This window comes from Propithecus coquereli, unplaced genomic scaffold (genome assembly GCF_000956105.1).
Source record: "Propithecus coquereli isolate 6110/MARCELLA unplaced genomic scaffold, Pcoq_1.0 Scaffold7, whole genome shotgun sequence".
Lineage (NCBI taxonomy): Eukaryota > Metazoa > Chordata > Mammalia > Primates > Indriidae > Propithecus > Propithecus coquereli.
In genome coordinates, this window is record NW_012153062.1 from 13,356,067 (window position 1) to 13,375,030 (window position 18,964).

The 18,964-nt window shown below is 40.4% G+C and overlaps 1 protein-coding gene across 1 annotated transcript in view; it reads right to left on the reverse strand.

Moving 5' to 3' along the window:
* The window catches only part of WDR63 (WD repeat domain 63), a 65,226-nt gene extending 46,741 nt beyond the window's left edge, over positions 1 to 18,485 (reverse strand). The window contains 7 exon segments of the mRNA XM_012661029.1: positions 779 to 906; positions 3,939 to 4,138; positions 5,285 to 5,434; positions 6,907 to 7,011; positions 7,898 to 8,079; positions 12,645 to 12,683; positions 18,329 to 18,485. Coding sequence (XP_012516483.1) covers positions 779 to 906; positions 3,939 to 4,138; positions 5,285 to 5,434; positions 6,907 to 7,011; positions 7,898 to 8,079; positions 12,645 to 12,683; positions 18,329 to 18,485 — 961 coding nt within the window.
* Between the last annotated feature and the right edge of the window lie 479 nt (positions 18,486 to 18,964).

An 18,964-nucleotide genomic window follows, 5' to 3' on the forward strand; every position in this document is an offset into this window, starting at 1 on the left:
TAAATAAATAAAAAATAAAAATACAAGAGCTTAACTTGGGCTATATACCAACTTGATCACCAAATTTTTAATTATGGAAATAAATGGAAACAAACTTATTGAGTACAATTGGCAGACTTGTCTACCATTGGTTGCACTTCTCTGAACTCTGATATCAGCTTGATGAGATCTTGTCAAGCTCTTTCTCTGGTGTAGAAGCTCCAAGGCTCTGCTCAGGGTCCTAGTACCAGTGTAGAGGGAGTTTTGAAGACGTCTTTCTTTCAGAGACAGTAAGAGTGGCAGTAACACAGGAATTAGTGATAAGGGTGAAATATCCAAAAAGTACAGCTGAATTGAATTCAGGTTCTCATTTACAAAGATATTTTTATAAATACCTGTCATCATAATGAACATCCTTAATATCCACAGCATCCTCATCCTCACTATCCTATAAAAGTCATTGAAGATAAGAGGGGGAGTGAGGAATGGAGAAAAAGACTTCCAGAAAAGTAACCATGGTACATATAAACAATTGTTAATTTGCAAGTAGAAAAATATTCTCATACACTGAACTGTTCACAGTGTTTGGTGTGGCCCTACCTTGGGAAGTCTAAGATGATGCTTAGCAATAGAAAGGAAAGAAATACTGAGAATCTGTACAATGTGTCATATGTTCATGCATATCTGATAACTGCACACTTTCCTCCTAGACATCATATCATATATGGAGTTGTTTATTAAGACCTATTCTTATAAGTAAATATACACATTTTATGTTTTACTTTAAAATTTAATAGACAGTTTTTTTACCTTACAGACACATTGTTAAGAAAATCAACCAAAGGCTTTGATTGTTTGAGTGTCTCTTTTTCCTCTTCTGAGAATTCTCTTGGATAATATTGTGTAGTAGCATTTTTGGGATATGTCCTAACATAGTAAAAGAAAATTCAACACCCAAAATTAGGTCAAAGAAAAGCAAATACAGGTCATGACAGGTCAAAAGTTTGTCTCTGTGACAATGTTATTAGAATATTATTTTATGTTTACATTCTCTACATTGAATTTTTTCTTTATTTTAGACAATTGATATTGACCACCATTCAAAGTTTACATGTATTTCCTTCCAACACAATAAAAAAGCTCTTGTTTTGTAAAAGTTTTGTTTAGAAATCATTTCAAACTTACAGAAAAGTTGTAAGAAGGGTATAAGGAACCCTTCACCCAGATTCATCATTAATAAACAAAATACACAAACTTCCTGTCTCATGGGGCTTAAACTCTAAAGGCAGGGGGCAGAAGAGAGACAATGAAAAATACCTATCAAGTGATGCTAGCACCTTGAAGAAAAATAAAGTAAGTAGATACATAGTAATGGGAGTTGCTGCTTTTATCAGGAGGGTCAGAGAATGCCTCATTTGAGCAGAGATCTGAATAAAGGAGGGAATGAGCCATAAGGATACCCAGGGAAGAGCATTCTATGTAAAGGCACTGTAAGCATAAACACATCAGGTGTGAGTATGCTTGGTGAATTCAAGGAACAAGGAAGCCAATGTGGCTGGAAGAGATGAGCCAGGGGAACTGTGGGAAATAAGGGCAGAGGGGCAAAGGGATCCAGATCATATGAAGCCTTGTAGGTTCCTTCAGGATGAGAGGCCATTGGAGGGTTTTGATCCGTGACATGATATGAAACACTTCTGGCTCTTCTTTGTAGAACAGAATGTAGGAGAGGAAGGATGAATAAAGGAAGCCCGGTTGGAAGGAATTATAAGAATCCAAGCAAGAGGTGATGATGGCTTAATCCAAGGAGAATGCAGTAGATATATTTTGAAGATAGACTCAACAAAATCCAAGATCTTTGGTCTGAGTAATTAGAAGAATATCATTACCATTTACTGAGATGAGGAAGATTTAGGAAGTTGCAGGTTTCAAAGTGGAAAATCAAAAGTTTGTTGTTGAGCATATTAAATTTGAGACACTATTAGACATCCAAGTAAGCAGGTGAATACATGAATGTGGAGTTCAGGGGAGAGATTGAGGTCGAGTGCAGGTTTGGAAGTCATTAGCAAACAGATGGTAGATAACACCATAGGACTGGATACATTCACCCAGGGATTAGTACAGTTAGAGAAAAGATCAAAAGGAACTAGGCTTGGGGTCCTCTAACGTTCAGAAATTGGGAAGAGGAGGATCCAGTAAAAGAAAGTGAGAAGGAGCTGCCAGTGAGTCAGGAGGGGAACAATAAGCATTGTCCATTAAGTGGAAATAGCGTTTCAAGGAGAAATAGTCAACCATGTTGAATTCTGCTGAGAAGGTCGGAAAATTGACCACTGGATTGGGCAGTCAGACTACTGGGGGTCTTTAGTGAGCTTGTTAGGACTGTCTGGAGTGGCTCAAGACAGAGTGGAGAAGAGAATGTGGAACTAGAGAGTGTGGGCAGCTGCTGTGAGGAATTTTGTTGTAAAGAAAAGGAGAAATATTAGGAAACAGCTGGAGGGCTAAAGAAAGTTGGTTTTTGTTTGTTTTAATGATAGGATTCATAACATTTTTTGTATTCATACATGTCTCCTTTCTACCCTTTGTTTAATGCCACCACCTTACTTTAGACATTGGTCACATTTTAGCTGGTTTCATTACAACAGGCTCCTACTTGGCCAGTCTCTCCAACTCCAGGCTTTTCCTTCCCTGCCCTCCCATCCATACTGCCTGGCTCATCTTTATTTTGATGGCCCTATCATCCTGGCTCTTCCTTGCTTCAGAACTTGCCAAAGTTCCCTACTATCTGCCACAGAGGACTCAGCTCTATGTCTATCTCTGCTACTCCCTCCCTCCTACCTAGGCTGGTCTCCTTGTACTCCTATACAAACACTGTTCTTCCCACCCCTTTGCATTGTTCCGGTCATTTAAAAAACTGGGCCTTTTTCCTGTTTTCCGTGTCTCCAAATCATATTCCAAATCTATAAACCTAAAGTTATTTCAAAATAAAAAGTTTTTAAAAATCTTTAAAAAATGCAAAGTTTAGCCAAATATGTCTTCAAATTTATACAACATACAAAGCCTAGCTAGCTCGAGTCCACAAAGCATTCCCTTGGCAATCCACTTCACATCAGTTCATTCATCCACTGGCTACATTTTAATTAAGAGTTTGCCATGTGAAACTGATATGGTTTGTACCCTCAAAGTGCTCCAGATCGAAGGCAGACAGACAGACAAGTAAACAAATGAGTACAATATGGATCATCAGTCTGACCACAAAGGTACCTTTAAGCTCTAGTGGGGACCCAGAGTAGGAAGTGATCAACTCCACCTGATATTTCCAGATCACAGAGGAAGGGGCACTGAACCGGGTGTTAGTAAAGAGGGCCTCCCCAGGTGGACAAGGGTGTAGGGCATATTATGTAGAGGAACAGCAGGTATTCTGGGAACTGGAAGCAGCTCACAGGGCTGGAGCACAAAGGGCTTATTTAGGAATGGGGGTGACAAGGCTGGAGGGACAGTGCCTGTCATGGAGGAAGGAGCTTATATACCACCCTAAGGGCTCTGGATGAATGTACTTCTGTAAGTGATGGAAGCCAAAGAAGAAACCTAGGCAATGAAGTAACATGATCTGATTTGAGGCGTAAGAATGATGACTTAGGTGGTAGAATAGAGCAGTTGGGAGGCAGTGGAAATATGCCAGGTGAGAGATGCCCAGCACTGTAATTATTAACAGCATCACTCGTTTTCCCACTTCCTAGTCTTTACAGTCCTATATACTTGTGTCTCATTTTCCTGTTATGATCTTTAAAGGTATTGTTGAATATAACTAGATCTTCCTGAATTGAATTACTCTGCGGAGATCTATGTGTCATCATCGTTAATCCATTGCTGTTTATTATAAAGATCTCTCAAAATAATCATGGAAGTTGCTAGATTTTACTGTAATTGGCTATAAAAATACACAGACCCTATCGCATACTTACCATCTTGTCTGAGTACTTGTGTCCTTGATTTGGGGGACTACTTGCATGCTGACGTCTTTCTCCAGTTGTTTAAGGGTAAAATTTTTATCTGGGTAGGCTGTACATTCAACGTAGGCATCTTTTACATTAGAAGCATTCTGGTCACTGAACTTAGTTGGTGCACCAAATTTACTTCGTTTTCGAGAAATCATGTATTTAATCTGCAACACATGTAAACAGTAAAGGTAACATAATGAAGTACCTGGAGAAGAATGGACGTGTGGTGGACAACCCTGGTGCTGTGCCCAGATCCTCCCAGATCCTTCCGTAGGCTTTCTGTACGCCCCTCCTGCTCCTTGTGCTTTCCATGCCCATGGGTTGCCCCTGGTGTGCCTGTTTGGAGGACTGCTCTAAGGCTATAGGGACCACTTTGCTCACAGGTACAAAGAACAGGAAGTGACTGGCAGTCTACATCTTGACCAATGGTGGACTGGTAAGAGGCATATCTAAACCCATTTCCTTGGCTTCTGTTTGGGACAACTCCAAGGTGCAGTTTACACTCCAGAGTTGCTCTACAGGTTCAGGCTGAAGACTTCCCTCTGCCAGACTTTTACCTGAGGTTGCATTCTTGCAGGGCTTCCTCCATGTCCCTGTCCTGCTACTTTTCATCTCTTGTGGGGCACTTTCATAATAAATCTCTCATACACAAATCCTCCGCGCAGGAGTTGCTCTGGGAGGGAACCCCACTGTATTATTAATAGTTTCCTAGGGCTGCTGTAACCAAGTACCACCAGCTGGGTGGCTTAAAAACAATAGGAATTTATTCTCTTACAGTTGTGGAGGCTAGAAGTTTGAAATCAAGGTATTGGCAGGTTGGTTCCTTCTGAGGGCCCTGAGGGAGAATCTGTTCCGTATTTCTCTCCTAGCTTTTGGTAACAGCCAGCAAGCCCTGGTGTTCTTTGGCTTATAGATATATTCCTCCAGTCTCTGCCTCCTTCTTCACGTGGTATTGTCCTTGTGTCTCCGTGTCATCACATGGCTATCTTCTTACAAGGACACCAGTCATATCGGATAAGGGGCCCACCTATTCCAGTATGACCTCATCTTAAACAATTACATCTGCAATGATCCTATTTCCAAATAGGATCACATTCTGAGTTACTAGAAATTAGCACTTCAACATATCTTATTTTGGGGACACAATTCAACCCATAACATCCCCATAAGACAATGACCATTCTTCTGTCAAAACAAAACAAAAAACCATGTGCCCATAGCAAATATAGCAACCATTACAAATCCCTCAGGAATAAATGTTCAGCTACAGACAGGTAATAATGACTGGAGATCATATTTAAACCTCTGACCTGCTTCGTATATTCCTTAACTGATTCTTCCTCAATTTCTTTTTCACTGCCCAAAGAAACCCATGGTTTAGAGACAGGTGGTTTATAAACATACACTTCTTCAGAAATATGTTCTTTATGTTCTTCCTGCTCTTCTGGTACTTCTGGAGGCTAGAGTAAAATAAATAGTATTATAAAATATATGGCCAAATTTAGGTTATAGCTACATGTATATATTTTGTAATAAACTTCACTTTTATAAAAATTAAGTACTTTCTTACTATTTATCTTTGTTGCTTCATGCTTTTAAATTATGAGCAGGAAACAAAGCAAAAAAAAAACAAGAGAAAATGAGAAAGAAAGAGACATCAAGGATATAGAAAGAACATGAAAAGAGAAAAAGATGGGAGACAAGAAAAAATATATATATATTCACTGAATATATATATATATTCACTACTTTATTTGTAATAGTGAAAAAATGAACAAACAAATGAGTATCAATAGGGGAATGGATTGATGACAGTGTGGTACAATCATAAAATAAAATCCCACAGAGCAGTTATAATGAACAAACTTGATCTACATATATATAGTATCTAAATGTACTAACATTTATAGATCTTAAAATTTAATAATTCAGTGAAAAACAAGTTGCCATATGATTTGTACACGATATAATTTCTATGTGAATTTTAAATTAATGAACACTAAAATACATTATTTGTGGAACATACATATATGCTAAAAGTATAAAATCACAGGCAAGAAAGGTATATAATAATTTTAGAATAACTGTTCCTTATAGGAAAGAGTGAAGAAAATGGAATTAGGGAGGCTACAAGAAGGAGTAAAACATTATCTGTAATTTTATTTCTTTTTTAAAAAATGTTTTGAAGTAAATATGCAAAATATTAACATTTATTGATTCAGGGTGGTGATTGTGTGAATATTTGTTACACTACTCTCTGTATTTTTCTATACATTTAAAATATTTCACTATAATAAAAAAACTAAAAACAGAAAAGCAGCCATAAAAATAAAATAGAAAATGTTAAAGTTAAGTAAAAGATTATTTTTAATTAAAAATTGTCAAATATTTTTTAATTCTATGGCTTTCCTTTATTCTTCTTGCTTTTTGGACAACCACACAAACCCCTGCGTCACCCTCAAACAATTTAACCAAACCTCCCAAAGCAAGATCGGAAGGCGAGTCTCATACATCTGTCACTTTTCTTGCTCACCTTGAACAAAGGGCTTTGCCTGTACGAGTCCATTTAATCCTCATTATTGGTGCCACCATTTTACAGACAAGAAGCTCTGTAACTTACCCACGGTCATGGAGATGGCAAGGAGAGAACCAGGAAAACGGGCCAGGGAGTGGCCGAGAGCAATAGTACTCCAGGTTGCTGTTTCCTTTCTTGCTGGGTCAAGGATGGAAGGGCAAACAAGCAGAGCATCTGCTACCCTGAGATGCTTGAGTTAGTTCTTCCCCCACTTACTGGTCACCTATTTTAGGTGCCAGAACCTGATCTGAGTCCCAGGGAAACAGAGCTAAACAAATCAATAATCATCGTTACGTGTAGGGAGGGATCCCCAAGGTACTGCTTCCTTCTGATAATAAACAAATAGCAAGGGCTTACATTTAAATAGTTTTCCTTGCCCTCTTCAGTTCCAATAAGATAAAAGTTCAGTCCATATTTGAAGTCTTTGTCATAAACAAGCAGGAGCTCATCTCCAGGATATTCCTACATGAATGTAATCAAAAGAGACGGTTAATGTTCAATGGTCATTCGGTTTATTCAGATGCTGACACAACCTTGATATTTCTCTAAACAACCAATCATAAAAGATAACCTTTGTGCTAATCTATGGCTGATAACCCCAAATTGCAAAATTATTTTATTAACCTAAAAAAGCTCTTAAAAACACAATGAGTCCAAGGAAATTACCATGCAATATCATTTCTAACAGGAAAAGAGAAGCTTTTTTCTCCTTTTTGAGACAGAGTCTCATTCTGTTGCCTGGGCTAGAGTGCCATGACATCAGCCTAGCTCACAGCAACCTCAAACTCTTGGGCTCAAGCGATCCTCCTGCCTCAGCCTCCTGAGTAGCTGGTACTACAGGCCTGTACCACCACACCCAGCTAATATTTTCTATTTTTAGTAGAGATGGTGTCTAACTCTTACTCAGGCTGGTCTTCTGACCTAAAGGGATCCTCTTGCCTTGGCCTCCCACAGTGCTAGGATTACAGGCATGAGCCACCACACAGGCTACAAGCATTATTTTTATTTGGTATTGTGCTCTGTAGCATGCTTAGAGATAAATAGGGACCAAAATTATGAATTAAACAATTAAAGCAATATGAGAAAATAAGGGTAGTTTCCTATTCTAGTTAAAATTGGGCAAGGATGAGCTTTTCTGGGTATGGGATGAAATAACCTGTCACCGACGAACTTTGCTTTTCACAGAGGATCATCAAACAGAATGCCCAGGGAGGCGTGGGCCAGTGAGCATTTGCCCAAAGTAATGGGGAATGCCAGCTTTGAACTCGACAATCTTTCCAGCTTGTGTTAGTCTGTACCAGGAACTTCTTGAGGACAACTGAAAAATAAAGAGGGATATTGTACTTACCTGGATAATTTTTTTGACTGGGTAAAAATCAGATATTGCACCTCTGTTCTTAAAGTCCTCAAAAATAGTTTCTTTATTGATAAGCTTGTAAGGTTGTTCATCTGTGACATCTTCCTCTACTCGGCAGTTAAATATTTCCTGGGTCTTAGTAGTTAATACTAAAGGATAAATTTCTGGATGACCTGGGAAAGACAAAGTAGAATTTGGACATTAAATACAACTACTTGCAAATTAGCAATAGGAAATATGCAATTGCTTGCTTTTAATAATACTCTTGGTTCAAATTTTGAGACTTTAAAATTATTGTTCTTATATTTAAAGTAAATATATCTATTATAAAAATGTCAAAGAAAGAAAAAAGAGAAAAACTATGGCCCATAATACTATCCCTCAAGAAAAAAAGAATCTCTATTAATATTTTGCTCTATTTTCTTCTAGTCACTCCCTATATACCTTATATGAAATCCTAAATCCTGCTTTTAATATCTACTGTTATGTCACAAGTATTTTACCATGACATTAAATAATATTTCTGAAAAATCATTTTAAATTAATTTAAATCTGTAGCATAATTTTAAACCATTCTCTTGTTGATATGTATTCTGATTTTCTTCTCATTTGTTTCTAATTATTGTAAATAATTCTACAAACAAATATCTAGTTTATAAATTTTTATCACATTTCAAATGATTTTCTTGGGAGAGATTTTAAAAGTGGAATTATTGGTCCGAAGGTATGATCCACTTTTTAGGTTCTTTTCAGCTCGTTTTGCTTTCCTAAAACGTCCCCAGCCTCACCCTCTCACCTGCTGCTCTCTCTCACCAGGTAACTGGCTTCCTGCTTCACGGAGAAAATAGAGTCTGAATAGCACAGAATGGCCCAGGTCCTGCAGCCCCTGCCCGCCCCGCTCAACACAGGCACGCCTTTCTGCCCTTCCCCCAGCTCAGAGGACCTGCTTGGCTCCTCTCCGCCCTCCTCCGCCACCTTGGCTCCATCAGCTATTCCCCTCCCTTCAAGTTTTCCTACTTTTATGCAACTTTTCCTACATAGAGGTAGGAAAGAGAGACACTGATTTGCTCAATAGTCTTTTGAAGAAGAAGAAGAAAACTTCCCTTGACCCCTTTATAGGGACTTCTGCTCTTTAGGGCTCCTGCTTTATACAGTCAAACTTATTGCTACTCAATTCTTCACATTTTTCAATTACTGATTTCTCAATTAGGTTGCATTAATAAACCCTTGGACTTGTATTAATGTACCCTTGGACATAGGAAGGAAGGTGGGTGGGGAATCCCATATTTCACCTCTGGTTTACCAGTCCCAGTAGTACCCTCAGAAGCGGAGGGAGCAGAGGTTCAAGAGGCTTCCATCCCTGTTCTTCCAGTCCCCTCCCCGACCCCAGGCCAGTCCTCTGCAGCACCGTGCCCTGGGACAGTGGATGCAAGACGGCAAGGGAGCATTTTGCCTGCTGCCAACTCCTCTCTTGTCTTCTTCCCATTTTCTTATCCTTACCACCATCACTTTCAGCCACACCAGTCTTAGCTTGCGTCTGCCCCAGAACTCTCTCCCCAACTCAGCACTCCCGGGGTCCCAGGGCCTATTCCCATCTTTTCCAGCTCCCACACACCTGGGTATCCCGCCATCCTCCCTCCAACTGCTTAACCGATGCGCCAGCAAGGGGAGAAGTGCAGTGGCCTCCCCATGGAAATATTTCCCCCCACTCCAGTGGCTTTATAGTATTCAGGTAATTTGGGGGGGTTAATGACTGTGTGCATAACACTGATTATATGCAGAAATATTAATATATTGCAAATTGCAGTTTGTGTAACATTTGGAATTCAGTTATTCATGAATTAGGGACAAACTACCCATTTTTATCTCCCTCAAAATATTAACCATAACTCCTGGCACATATGAGATGCTCAGAAAGTGACTGTCGACTTGATTCAATACTAGTAATTCTTTGAAAACATACTGACATTTTGTATAGTGTCAACCGCATAATAAAAGTTCTGGGCCGGGCGCGGTGCGGTGGCTCACGCCTGTAATCCTAGTTCTCTGGGAGGCCGAGGCTGGCGGATTGTTTGAGCTCAGGAGTTCGAGACCAGCCTGAGCAAGAGCGAGACCCTGTCTCTACTAAAAATAGAAAGAAATTAATTGGACAACTAAAAATACATAGAAAAAATTAGCCGGGCATGGTGGCGCATGCCTGTAGTCCCAGCTACTCGGGAGGCTGAGGCAGGAGGATCGCTTGAGCCCAGGAGTTTGAGACCAGCCGGGGCAACATAGCGAGACCCCATCTCTAAAAAAAAAAAAAGTTCTGTAGTTCTGCCTTAGAAATCCACTAGGTGGAACTGTGAGACTCATACTGCACTAGTACCAGAAAGGGGGCGGCCATCCTTTATAAACAGGCATTGAGAAAGACCAGAAAGCTTTCTGCCAACCAAGAAACTGGAAAGACACGGGACAAAGATTGTGTCCTGTCTGCGGTGCCCAACCGCCCACCCCCAAGTCTGTAGCGTGTTAGGAACCGGGCCACACAGCAGGAGGTGAGCAGTGGACAAGGGAGCAAAGCTTCATCAAGCTTCATCTGTATTTACAGCTGCTCCCCATCCCTGGCGTCACCCCCCGAGCTCCGCCTCCTGTCAGATCAGCAGCTGTGTTAGAATCTCAAAGGAGCACGAACCCGTCTGTAAACTGCGCATGCGAGGGATTTAGGTTGCCGGCTCCTCATGAGAATCTAATGCCTGGTGATCTGAGGAGGAGCTGAGGCAGTGATGCTAGTGCTGGGGAGCAAATGCAAATACAGATTGTCATTAGCAGAGAGGTTTGACTGCACAATAAATGTAATGCGCTTGAATCATCCTGAAACCATTCCCTCCACCCCCACCCGAACCCTGTCTGAAGAAAAATTGTCTTCCATGAAACTGGTCCCCGATGCCAAAAAGGTTGGGGACCACTGTGGACTTATGTTACCTGGCTCCACTAAACTCACACTTCAAATTCTACTAGCCTGATATTTTCCACAAGAAATGATCTTTTCACATTAATTGGTTTTCAAGGCAATGTTAATATAGGATCTAACATTCCTTTATCTAGAAGTCAGTAAAACTAGTAGAACTGTTTCTAGTTGGAGTTGTCAATCAGTAATAATTGCCAACAACTGGCAGCCAACAGACCACATAAAACATCCACAGTCAGTATTCAAAGGGACTTTATAGACCTTCCACGAGTGACAAGCATTGACTGTACCTTAACTTCAGAATTTTCAGAGCTGTGAAAGCAATTAAACAGGGTAATAGGTGACAGAGAAATCAAGGAAGGCCTCCTGAGGAAGTGATACTGGAACCTGGATCTCAGTCACAGGAAGGAGATCCTAGGGAAGATCTATTCAGGCATCAGAAGCAGCAAAAGCAAAGGCCCTGAGGCAGGAATAAATTTGGAAAGTTCTGTGTTAAGCAAGGCTGGTGGACTATAGGTTGGGGGAGACGAGGAGGAGACAAGGCTAGAGAGGAAGGCAGAGCCAGGACCACTGTAAGAAGTCTCCACTGGCAAAGAAAAGCCATGGGGGAGTTTAAGCAGGAAAGAGACATGGTCAGGCTGCTGTGTGAGAAACGGATTGAAAGAGCCTGAGGGGAAGCAGTGATGTCAGTTAGGAGCCTTAGGAACTAATCTAAGTGAGGGATGCAGAGGTTTGGACTAGGGTTGCAGGTTTGCTGGTGGGGAGATAATGCCAAGCAGATGGGTTTGAGATATATATTAGAGATGAAATTGACAGAAGTTGGGATGGTTTGGATGGGGGTGGGGATGTGTGGAGGGAGAGAAAGGAACCTGGGATGACTCCCAAGTTTCTCGATGTTGCATTAATTCAATAACTATTTATTGGGCAGCATACCCTGCTCTAGGCACTGTGCTTGGGTGCTAATGACAGGACCACTTACCTGTAGCTGACATCCTCTTGCCCTCTCCATGCCTCTGCCCCCTCTAGTAGCCTGGCCCATGTCACCACCCTCTTTCCCCTGGATTGCCACCCTAGCCTACTGACTAGTCTCCCTGCCTCTGTTCTTGCTCCTGCGGTTCCTGTAGCCCGAGTGACCCTTTTAAAACAGAAGTCAGATCACTTCACTCTCTGCTTAAATACCACCAATACTTCTTCATCCTATATCTTTACAGTGGCCTACAAGGCGTTTTCCTCCTCACCCTCACTGTTTCTGAAAGTGAAGTGTGTCATCTAAGTGAACTCTAAGGGAAACAAACGTTCCCTCTTCACCCCACCAAAAAAAGTCCTGCTGGAATAAGATGATATAGCCCTTAAAAGTAGGAACAATATTAGTTTAGTTGTCTAAGTTCTAGTTTATTTGCTTAAAAGTCAATCTCTTTCTTTGAATTAGTGGAATTTTATCATGAAGTACAGATTAATATTACCTAAGAGCCAGAGTTTAAAAAATACTATTCTGATAGAAGTAACAACTTGCAGGCTTACAATACTTTATAGTTACAAAAGGTCTTTCAATAATCATATAATGGATTTTTAAGGGATTGCTTAGTACAAGTCTGTTTCTCTCTTTTCTGCTCTTATTTTTTATTCTTTCTTTAAAATTTTTCATTTGATATTCTAAATGACAGGGTGTAATTTTATCCCAAGTACATTTTGATTGATCACTTCAATCTGTAGTATTCTTGCTTGCTTATTACCGATTAAAATATTATAAAACTGAGGACATAAATTCTAAATTGTATTTCCACTTACCCAGGCTCTCCATATTTACTGGTTCCACTTCTTCACTAACTAGAATATAATAAAATGATGTCAAATTCACATTTTTGAATCAAATATATATTTGATTATAGTTTTTTACAATTATAATTTTTACTAAACCTCAAAACATAAAACATAAATACAAAAATACAATGAAAACTTTAACTTGTGAATAATTAGAGAAAATCTGAATAATTGTCTTTCACACAGAGTTATCTGTTAGTGATATATTTACTGTGGCATTCATTATATGGCATTTAATTGATATTATAATGAAATGAATCAAAAGAATTAATCTCCATATATTGAATTCTGCATGCATTTGACTTTATGACAGCAAAAATATTTCACTTTATTTGCTACATAAAGCCACAATCATTTTGGCTGCTAATATATGTATGAATACTAAATCCACAAAAAATCCCATTAAATGAGAAAAATCCTACCGGGTAATGTCAAGTTTTGGGTTTTTTTGCCACGTGTTGCCTTTTTGCCTTGTTTTGAAGTTTTTGTCGCCATGGTTCTGACCTAGGCCGCATAAAGAGATGATATCATTAGTAAATTCTGGTTTACAATTTCAAACATTATGCAGTATCATGCAGTAAACGTAAGAATGTTTCCTAAGTTTTGCCCTGGGCTAAATCAACATGTATCTTTATAGAAAGGGTGTTCTGTGACCAAAGGTTTATTGCAACAACAATCTGGCTGATAAGATCCTGCTGTTCTAGTGGAGCCATTCAGCTGAAGCACGCTGCAGTGACCTGCCGAAATGTCAAGGTTTCAGCCACAGGCCCTGCCACGGAAGCACTACAGAGGACCCTTGTTCACCTGCCTCCCGCTAAAGTTCCCATCCCAGCTAGATGCTCTGTGCTACCTTGTGCTGGGCTGCCTGACAGGCATCCCAGATACAAAGATGAGCTTAAAGTCCACTGGGAGAGAGGCCCACAACATGCATGTATGATCATAATTTTAAAATTAACATAATTTCAATTGTAATTTTTTCTTGGTGAACACATAACCACTAAGGATTATTTGCACTGTCAGAGAATGTCTCCAAAAGTTTCCTATGGAATTGCTCATCAATTTTGACAGTATATAACACTAGCCGAGGTCATCACTAATCAAACCCTTGTTATCTTCTCATTGGTTATCTTTGCCCAGTTTTGTTAAATGGTTAGGAGTGTCATTTCAGGAGTCTAACCAGGAGGGTTTATAAACAAGTTCTGCTTTTTACCTACTGAGTGACTTTGGGCAAATTACTTACCTTCTCTAAGTCTCAGTTTATTCATATATTTAATGGGGATAATAATAAAATCTACCTCTTGAGGTGATTGTGAAGACTTAAGGAAATAAAGTTTCATCATCATCAACTCAGTCATCTCAGACTGGTTTGCCTCATTTTGATAAATCAACACAGATTGAATATTTTTTCATAGCCCATAGTCAAAATATCACGAGTTTTATTTTATACTTAGTTCTTTGGTTACAAAATCTTGACCAAAGTGTGGGTGTGGGTGTCTGTGTGTTTGTGTATAAACATTTCCCTTCAGATTTTTTCACATCTATTTTTTTCAAATACATGTCAGGTACAGTTCTAAGTACCTTACATGTCTTTTTAATGTAATCTTAACCACATATAAATTTTTTTATTGATATATAATCATACATGTTTTGGGGATACATGTAATATTTTCATACATGTACGCAATGTATAATGATCAAATCAGGGTAATTGGGATATCCACCACCTCAAACATTTATCTTCTCTTCTCCATTTTGACATGTACAATAAATCATTGTTACCTATAATTTCCCTCTTGTACTACTGAATACTGATTAACCACATTTTATTATTACTATTATTTTCATCCCAATTTTATGACAATAAAATAGAGGCCCTGAGAGGTCAGGCGACTTTCTTGAAGGGACACAGAGAGCAGCAGGCGGTGGGGCCGGGCTGTGAGCCCACCCCGCCCAGCACCTTGGTCACACTCTCAACTTCTACACTAGATTATCCCCAGATTTCAATGAAAACTGTTTGCTGTGTTTCATTACAAATGAAACGATTTAAACATTGTCTTTACCTAGAAAAGCCTGATTTTATTATCTAATCAACATTTTATGATTCTGACCATTTAGGAATTTCTACTTTTTAAATATTATGCAATGAATGGATCTGACCCAACTTTTCAGACTGTTAGATATCTCCATCCCACTTCCCAGTCTTAGCATAATTTCAAATCTTGAATTTATTTCTTTTTTTCAGAAGGTTCCTTATCAACATACCCCTCTCCATATTCTGTCCCAGCTGCATTTGATCTAAAATGCTAGAAAAGACTCTTACCACCACTGAAACTCACCCTATGCACACCCCCCCCACAACTATTCATTCCATACATATGTATTGAGTGACTATGATGCACCAGTAGCTACCCTAGGTGTTAGGGATACAGCAGTGAACAAAATAGGCAAAAAACTTTGTCCTGAGCCAACTTACATTCTAGGGGGAGACAGACAATGAACAAATAAAAGAGGAAAATAATTAGCATGTTAAGTGGTGGTAACTGCTAAGGAGAAAAATAAAGTAGGAAAAGGTGGGGAATCATAGGAGGGGTAAGGTTGCAATTTTATATTAGAAGACCAGGGAAGGCTTCACTAAGTGACATTAGAGCAAAGACCTGAGGAAGAAAGAAGCCAGGAATGCAGATATCTGGGGGAGGAAGAGTGTTTCCAGGTACAGGAAAGAGTAAATGTAAAGGTTCTGGGCAGGAGCGTGCCTGACACATTTAAGAAAATAACAAGAAGGTCGTGATGGCTGGGGCAGAGGGAGGGGGAAAGACTAGAGATGAAGCTGGTCAGAGAGGTGATGGGGGTACATTAGTCAGCTTTGCCGCAGTAACAAATGACCCCCCAAGCAACATACAACAAACATTTGTTTTTTCTCATGTTATGGATTGTGGCTGTGGATGAGGCTGAAGGAGCAGCCCCTATTGGACACATGCTGCTTTCATGACAGAGGAAAAAGCAAGAAAGCTAATGGCTTCCTAAGTCTTCTCCTTGGCACTGGCACATTATCCCTTCTGCTCACACTCCACTGGCGCAAGCAAGTCATACAGTCAATCCTAACAGTGGGGGAGGAATTCTCTGCCTGCTTCGCAATAAGTGAGAATGTATGATTCTGGTCTCGAACTCCTGACCTTAAGCGATCCACTCGCCTTGGCCTCCCAGAGAGCTAGGATTACAGGCGTGAGCCACCGCGCCCGGCCTTACCTTCCTTCTTTTACCTCCACAGTTTACTATGGCAGGAGTATTCCCATCGCAATTTCCGAATAAACATCATTTTCTTTTGGGGAGTCCCCCTCCCTGTTTGCCATTTAGGTGGACAGCACACACCTGTTTACATGCTCCCATTTGTTACCTATATGTATGTGTGGCTTATTCCTAGCCAGGAGATGTTGATTCTGACTACAAGTCTCTTTTTCTTTACCTAGGGTCTCCCTTAGGAAAGTCTTACCTTCCTGAGTCTTCTTCAATAAGCTGACCTTATCTAGGTAGTCACTATCCTCTTTTGTCTTCCCAAACTGTATGTAAGTTCATCATGCTTGCCTCTCATTTTTTTTTTAAAGAGAGATTTAGAATAGAATCCAAAACTAACATCTTGAGCATCTGGTAAATATGTCTCCAAGAACTGCTGATTCCTGGTAAATCTCCACTAAGACCTTGATTAAGCTTCAAGGTTCTCTTGGGCTCTTCAGCTGTCTTTTGGCAAGTACACAACATTCACCCCCCAGAGATACCCACTCATACAATGGTTCCTATTAGTCTACTACTCTTGTTTCTTCCCCTTCATACCTACTTCCACTTCTTGCTGAGATTGGATATTTACTCATTTAAGTGGATGTTATCCTATTACTTTTCCCTTTGAAATGGCCTCCTGAATTCCAAGCCCTCCTTTCCCATAGCCTCTTCTGGTTCAAGCCTTCAATGTGTCCTCTCAGTCTGGAGCTCTTAACCTGTTTTATGCCATGAATCTTTTTGGCGGCCTGGTGAAGCCTATGCACCACATGAAAACATGGAATTACAAGGGACACAGATTATTTGGAAGTACATATTAAATATTTTTTAAATTAAATAATAATTTGTGTGCTTCTTTATTAACACATTAAGAACAAGATTTAGTAGTGGTTCTAATAACTACCTTAATTCTGAGGTAGCAATGAGCATAAATAATATATCCACAATATCTGTAATGTAATATGAAAAGTGCTATAATTCGTTTTGGTGACAAAGTCACAGGTCTTGCTAATACTACTGCGGTTTTTTTTTACCAAATGCATGTATTTCAATTGATGGTTAGTGAAAATAAACATGTAATTTTTTTTAGTCCACATATTATTCTTCTCCCCTCCCCCTAGATCATAGACACTTAACTGGCCTCCCTGCCTCTGTTCTAACCAGAACACTGACTCACAAGGCCAGTCTTCAGAACTCTCTTCCTAAAACTCATATCTTCGCTGTATAATGACTTTTATGGGTCCCTATTGTCCACAGCAGCATCTCTTCCAGTATTATAGAAATGGAGCTCATTTGAAATGCAAATTTCCTGGACTCCCTCTCATTCTGCAGATCTAGGGTAACGCTTGAAACTCTGCATTTTTGAAAGTACTATAAGGCAGTCTTGCACTGATGATCAGCAGACCAGACTTTGAAAAAGAGTGTAGAGTCCAAACTTGTATGTATGGCCTTCAACACCCTTCACAGTCTGCCTCACCGCACCCACTTTTCCAGTTCTACTCAAGCCTCGCAGGGTTATCATCCATTCCCAAGCAGTCCTAGGAGTCCCACCTCCCTCTCTGGAGAATCTCCTTCCCTCCCAGCCCTCCTGCTCCTCAGCTCCACACTGTATGCGCATCTCTCTGCTTGCTTAAAACTTACTTATCCTTCAAGGCCTAAATCCAATATAACCTTTCCGAATCCCCCCTGACTTTCTCACTTGGGTCGAACAATATTGTTCTCTCCGACACTTTCCAATCACATTGTGTGTAGCTAATTATGCCAGGCCTCTGCAAGGGCAGAGGGCCTCAAACCCGGCTGCCTGAAAGATTGCTGTGAATCCATTCAGCATTCAGCATTCAGCATACACTTGGGAGGAGAGAGCAAGTATTGAGCATCAATTAGGTACAAGGTAGTCACTAAAGGAATAAGACAAGGTCCTTACTTTCAAAGAGTTCATATTCCTGGTTCATCCCCCTCGCTCCTTATCTACTCCAGCCTTTTCTTGGTGGTCCTGAAATCATCTCTCTAACTACTTCAGTCTACATTGATCTTTGACCCCCTCATATTGATGGATAACCAGAATCATGCTGTTTTCGAATTCATTTGTTCATACTTTATTGAGCTACTACTATGTGCCAGGCAATGTGATAGGTATTGGACACGTATAACCTGTGAACAAGACAGTACCTGTCCTCAAAGTTCTTAGAGTGTCGTTAACTGATGTTGCTATTTTCTCCCTGGCTAGGCTGGAAGCTCTGTGAAAACAGGGAGAGTCTTATAATTTTTTGTAGTCTTCATTGCCACTAGCATATTTGCTGGCACAACGACTGTTTTAATGCCCTTGAAAGAGTAAAATACTTGTTTTCAACGCCTCCCTTCCCATTCAGAGCTTCCCTTACCTGATACTGCCACACTAAAGGGAAAGGATCCTCTTCGTAGAAACCAGGAGTAAAGCTCCTTCGAGAGCTGTAGATGAGTGTTTGACTCCCCTCTCTCGAAAAACAAATCCCAAAAGCACAAACTGCGGTTCCTCTGCCGGTTGTTGCTAGGACGCATCCGTTGCTAAGAGAAAAGAGGCGAGTCCACTGCTGAGATTGACAAAGCACCACCACCAATAGTGTCCGCTCTCTAACAGTCTCTTTCAAAGCAGACTTGTGATTGGTTACCGTGATGTGACGTCACCCAATACGAACGAGGTGACGGCATCCGTTTTCCACTAGCAAAGAGTTTTGTAATTTAGGTACGTCGATGACAGTGCCGGGTCTGACAGGTTCGGTCCCGTGCCTCACACCCATCGCAACCTCACCCGAAGGGGAATCCAGGGCTGTGGATTCTAGGAGCCAGGCGGGAGGGGTGTTATGAAGCTGTCGGCTCAGCATCCCTGGGGCTGCTTCCCTGCCTACCCTCTGCGGAGAGAGGGGGCCCTCCCAGGAACCGACCTTGGATTCTGGCGTGAGGAGGAAGTTGGTCATGATTGCGTGTCGTGGGCATCCCAGAACTTCTAAAGTGTTGCATTTTCCTCTTGCCTGTTGTCT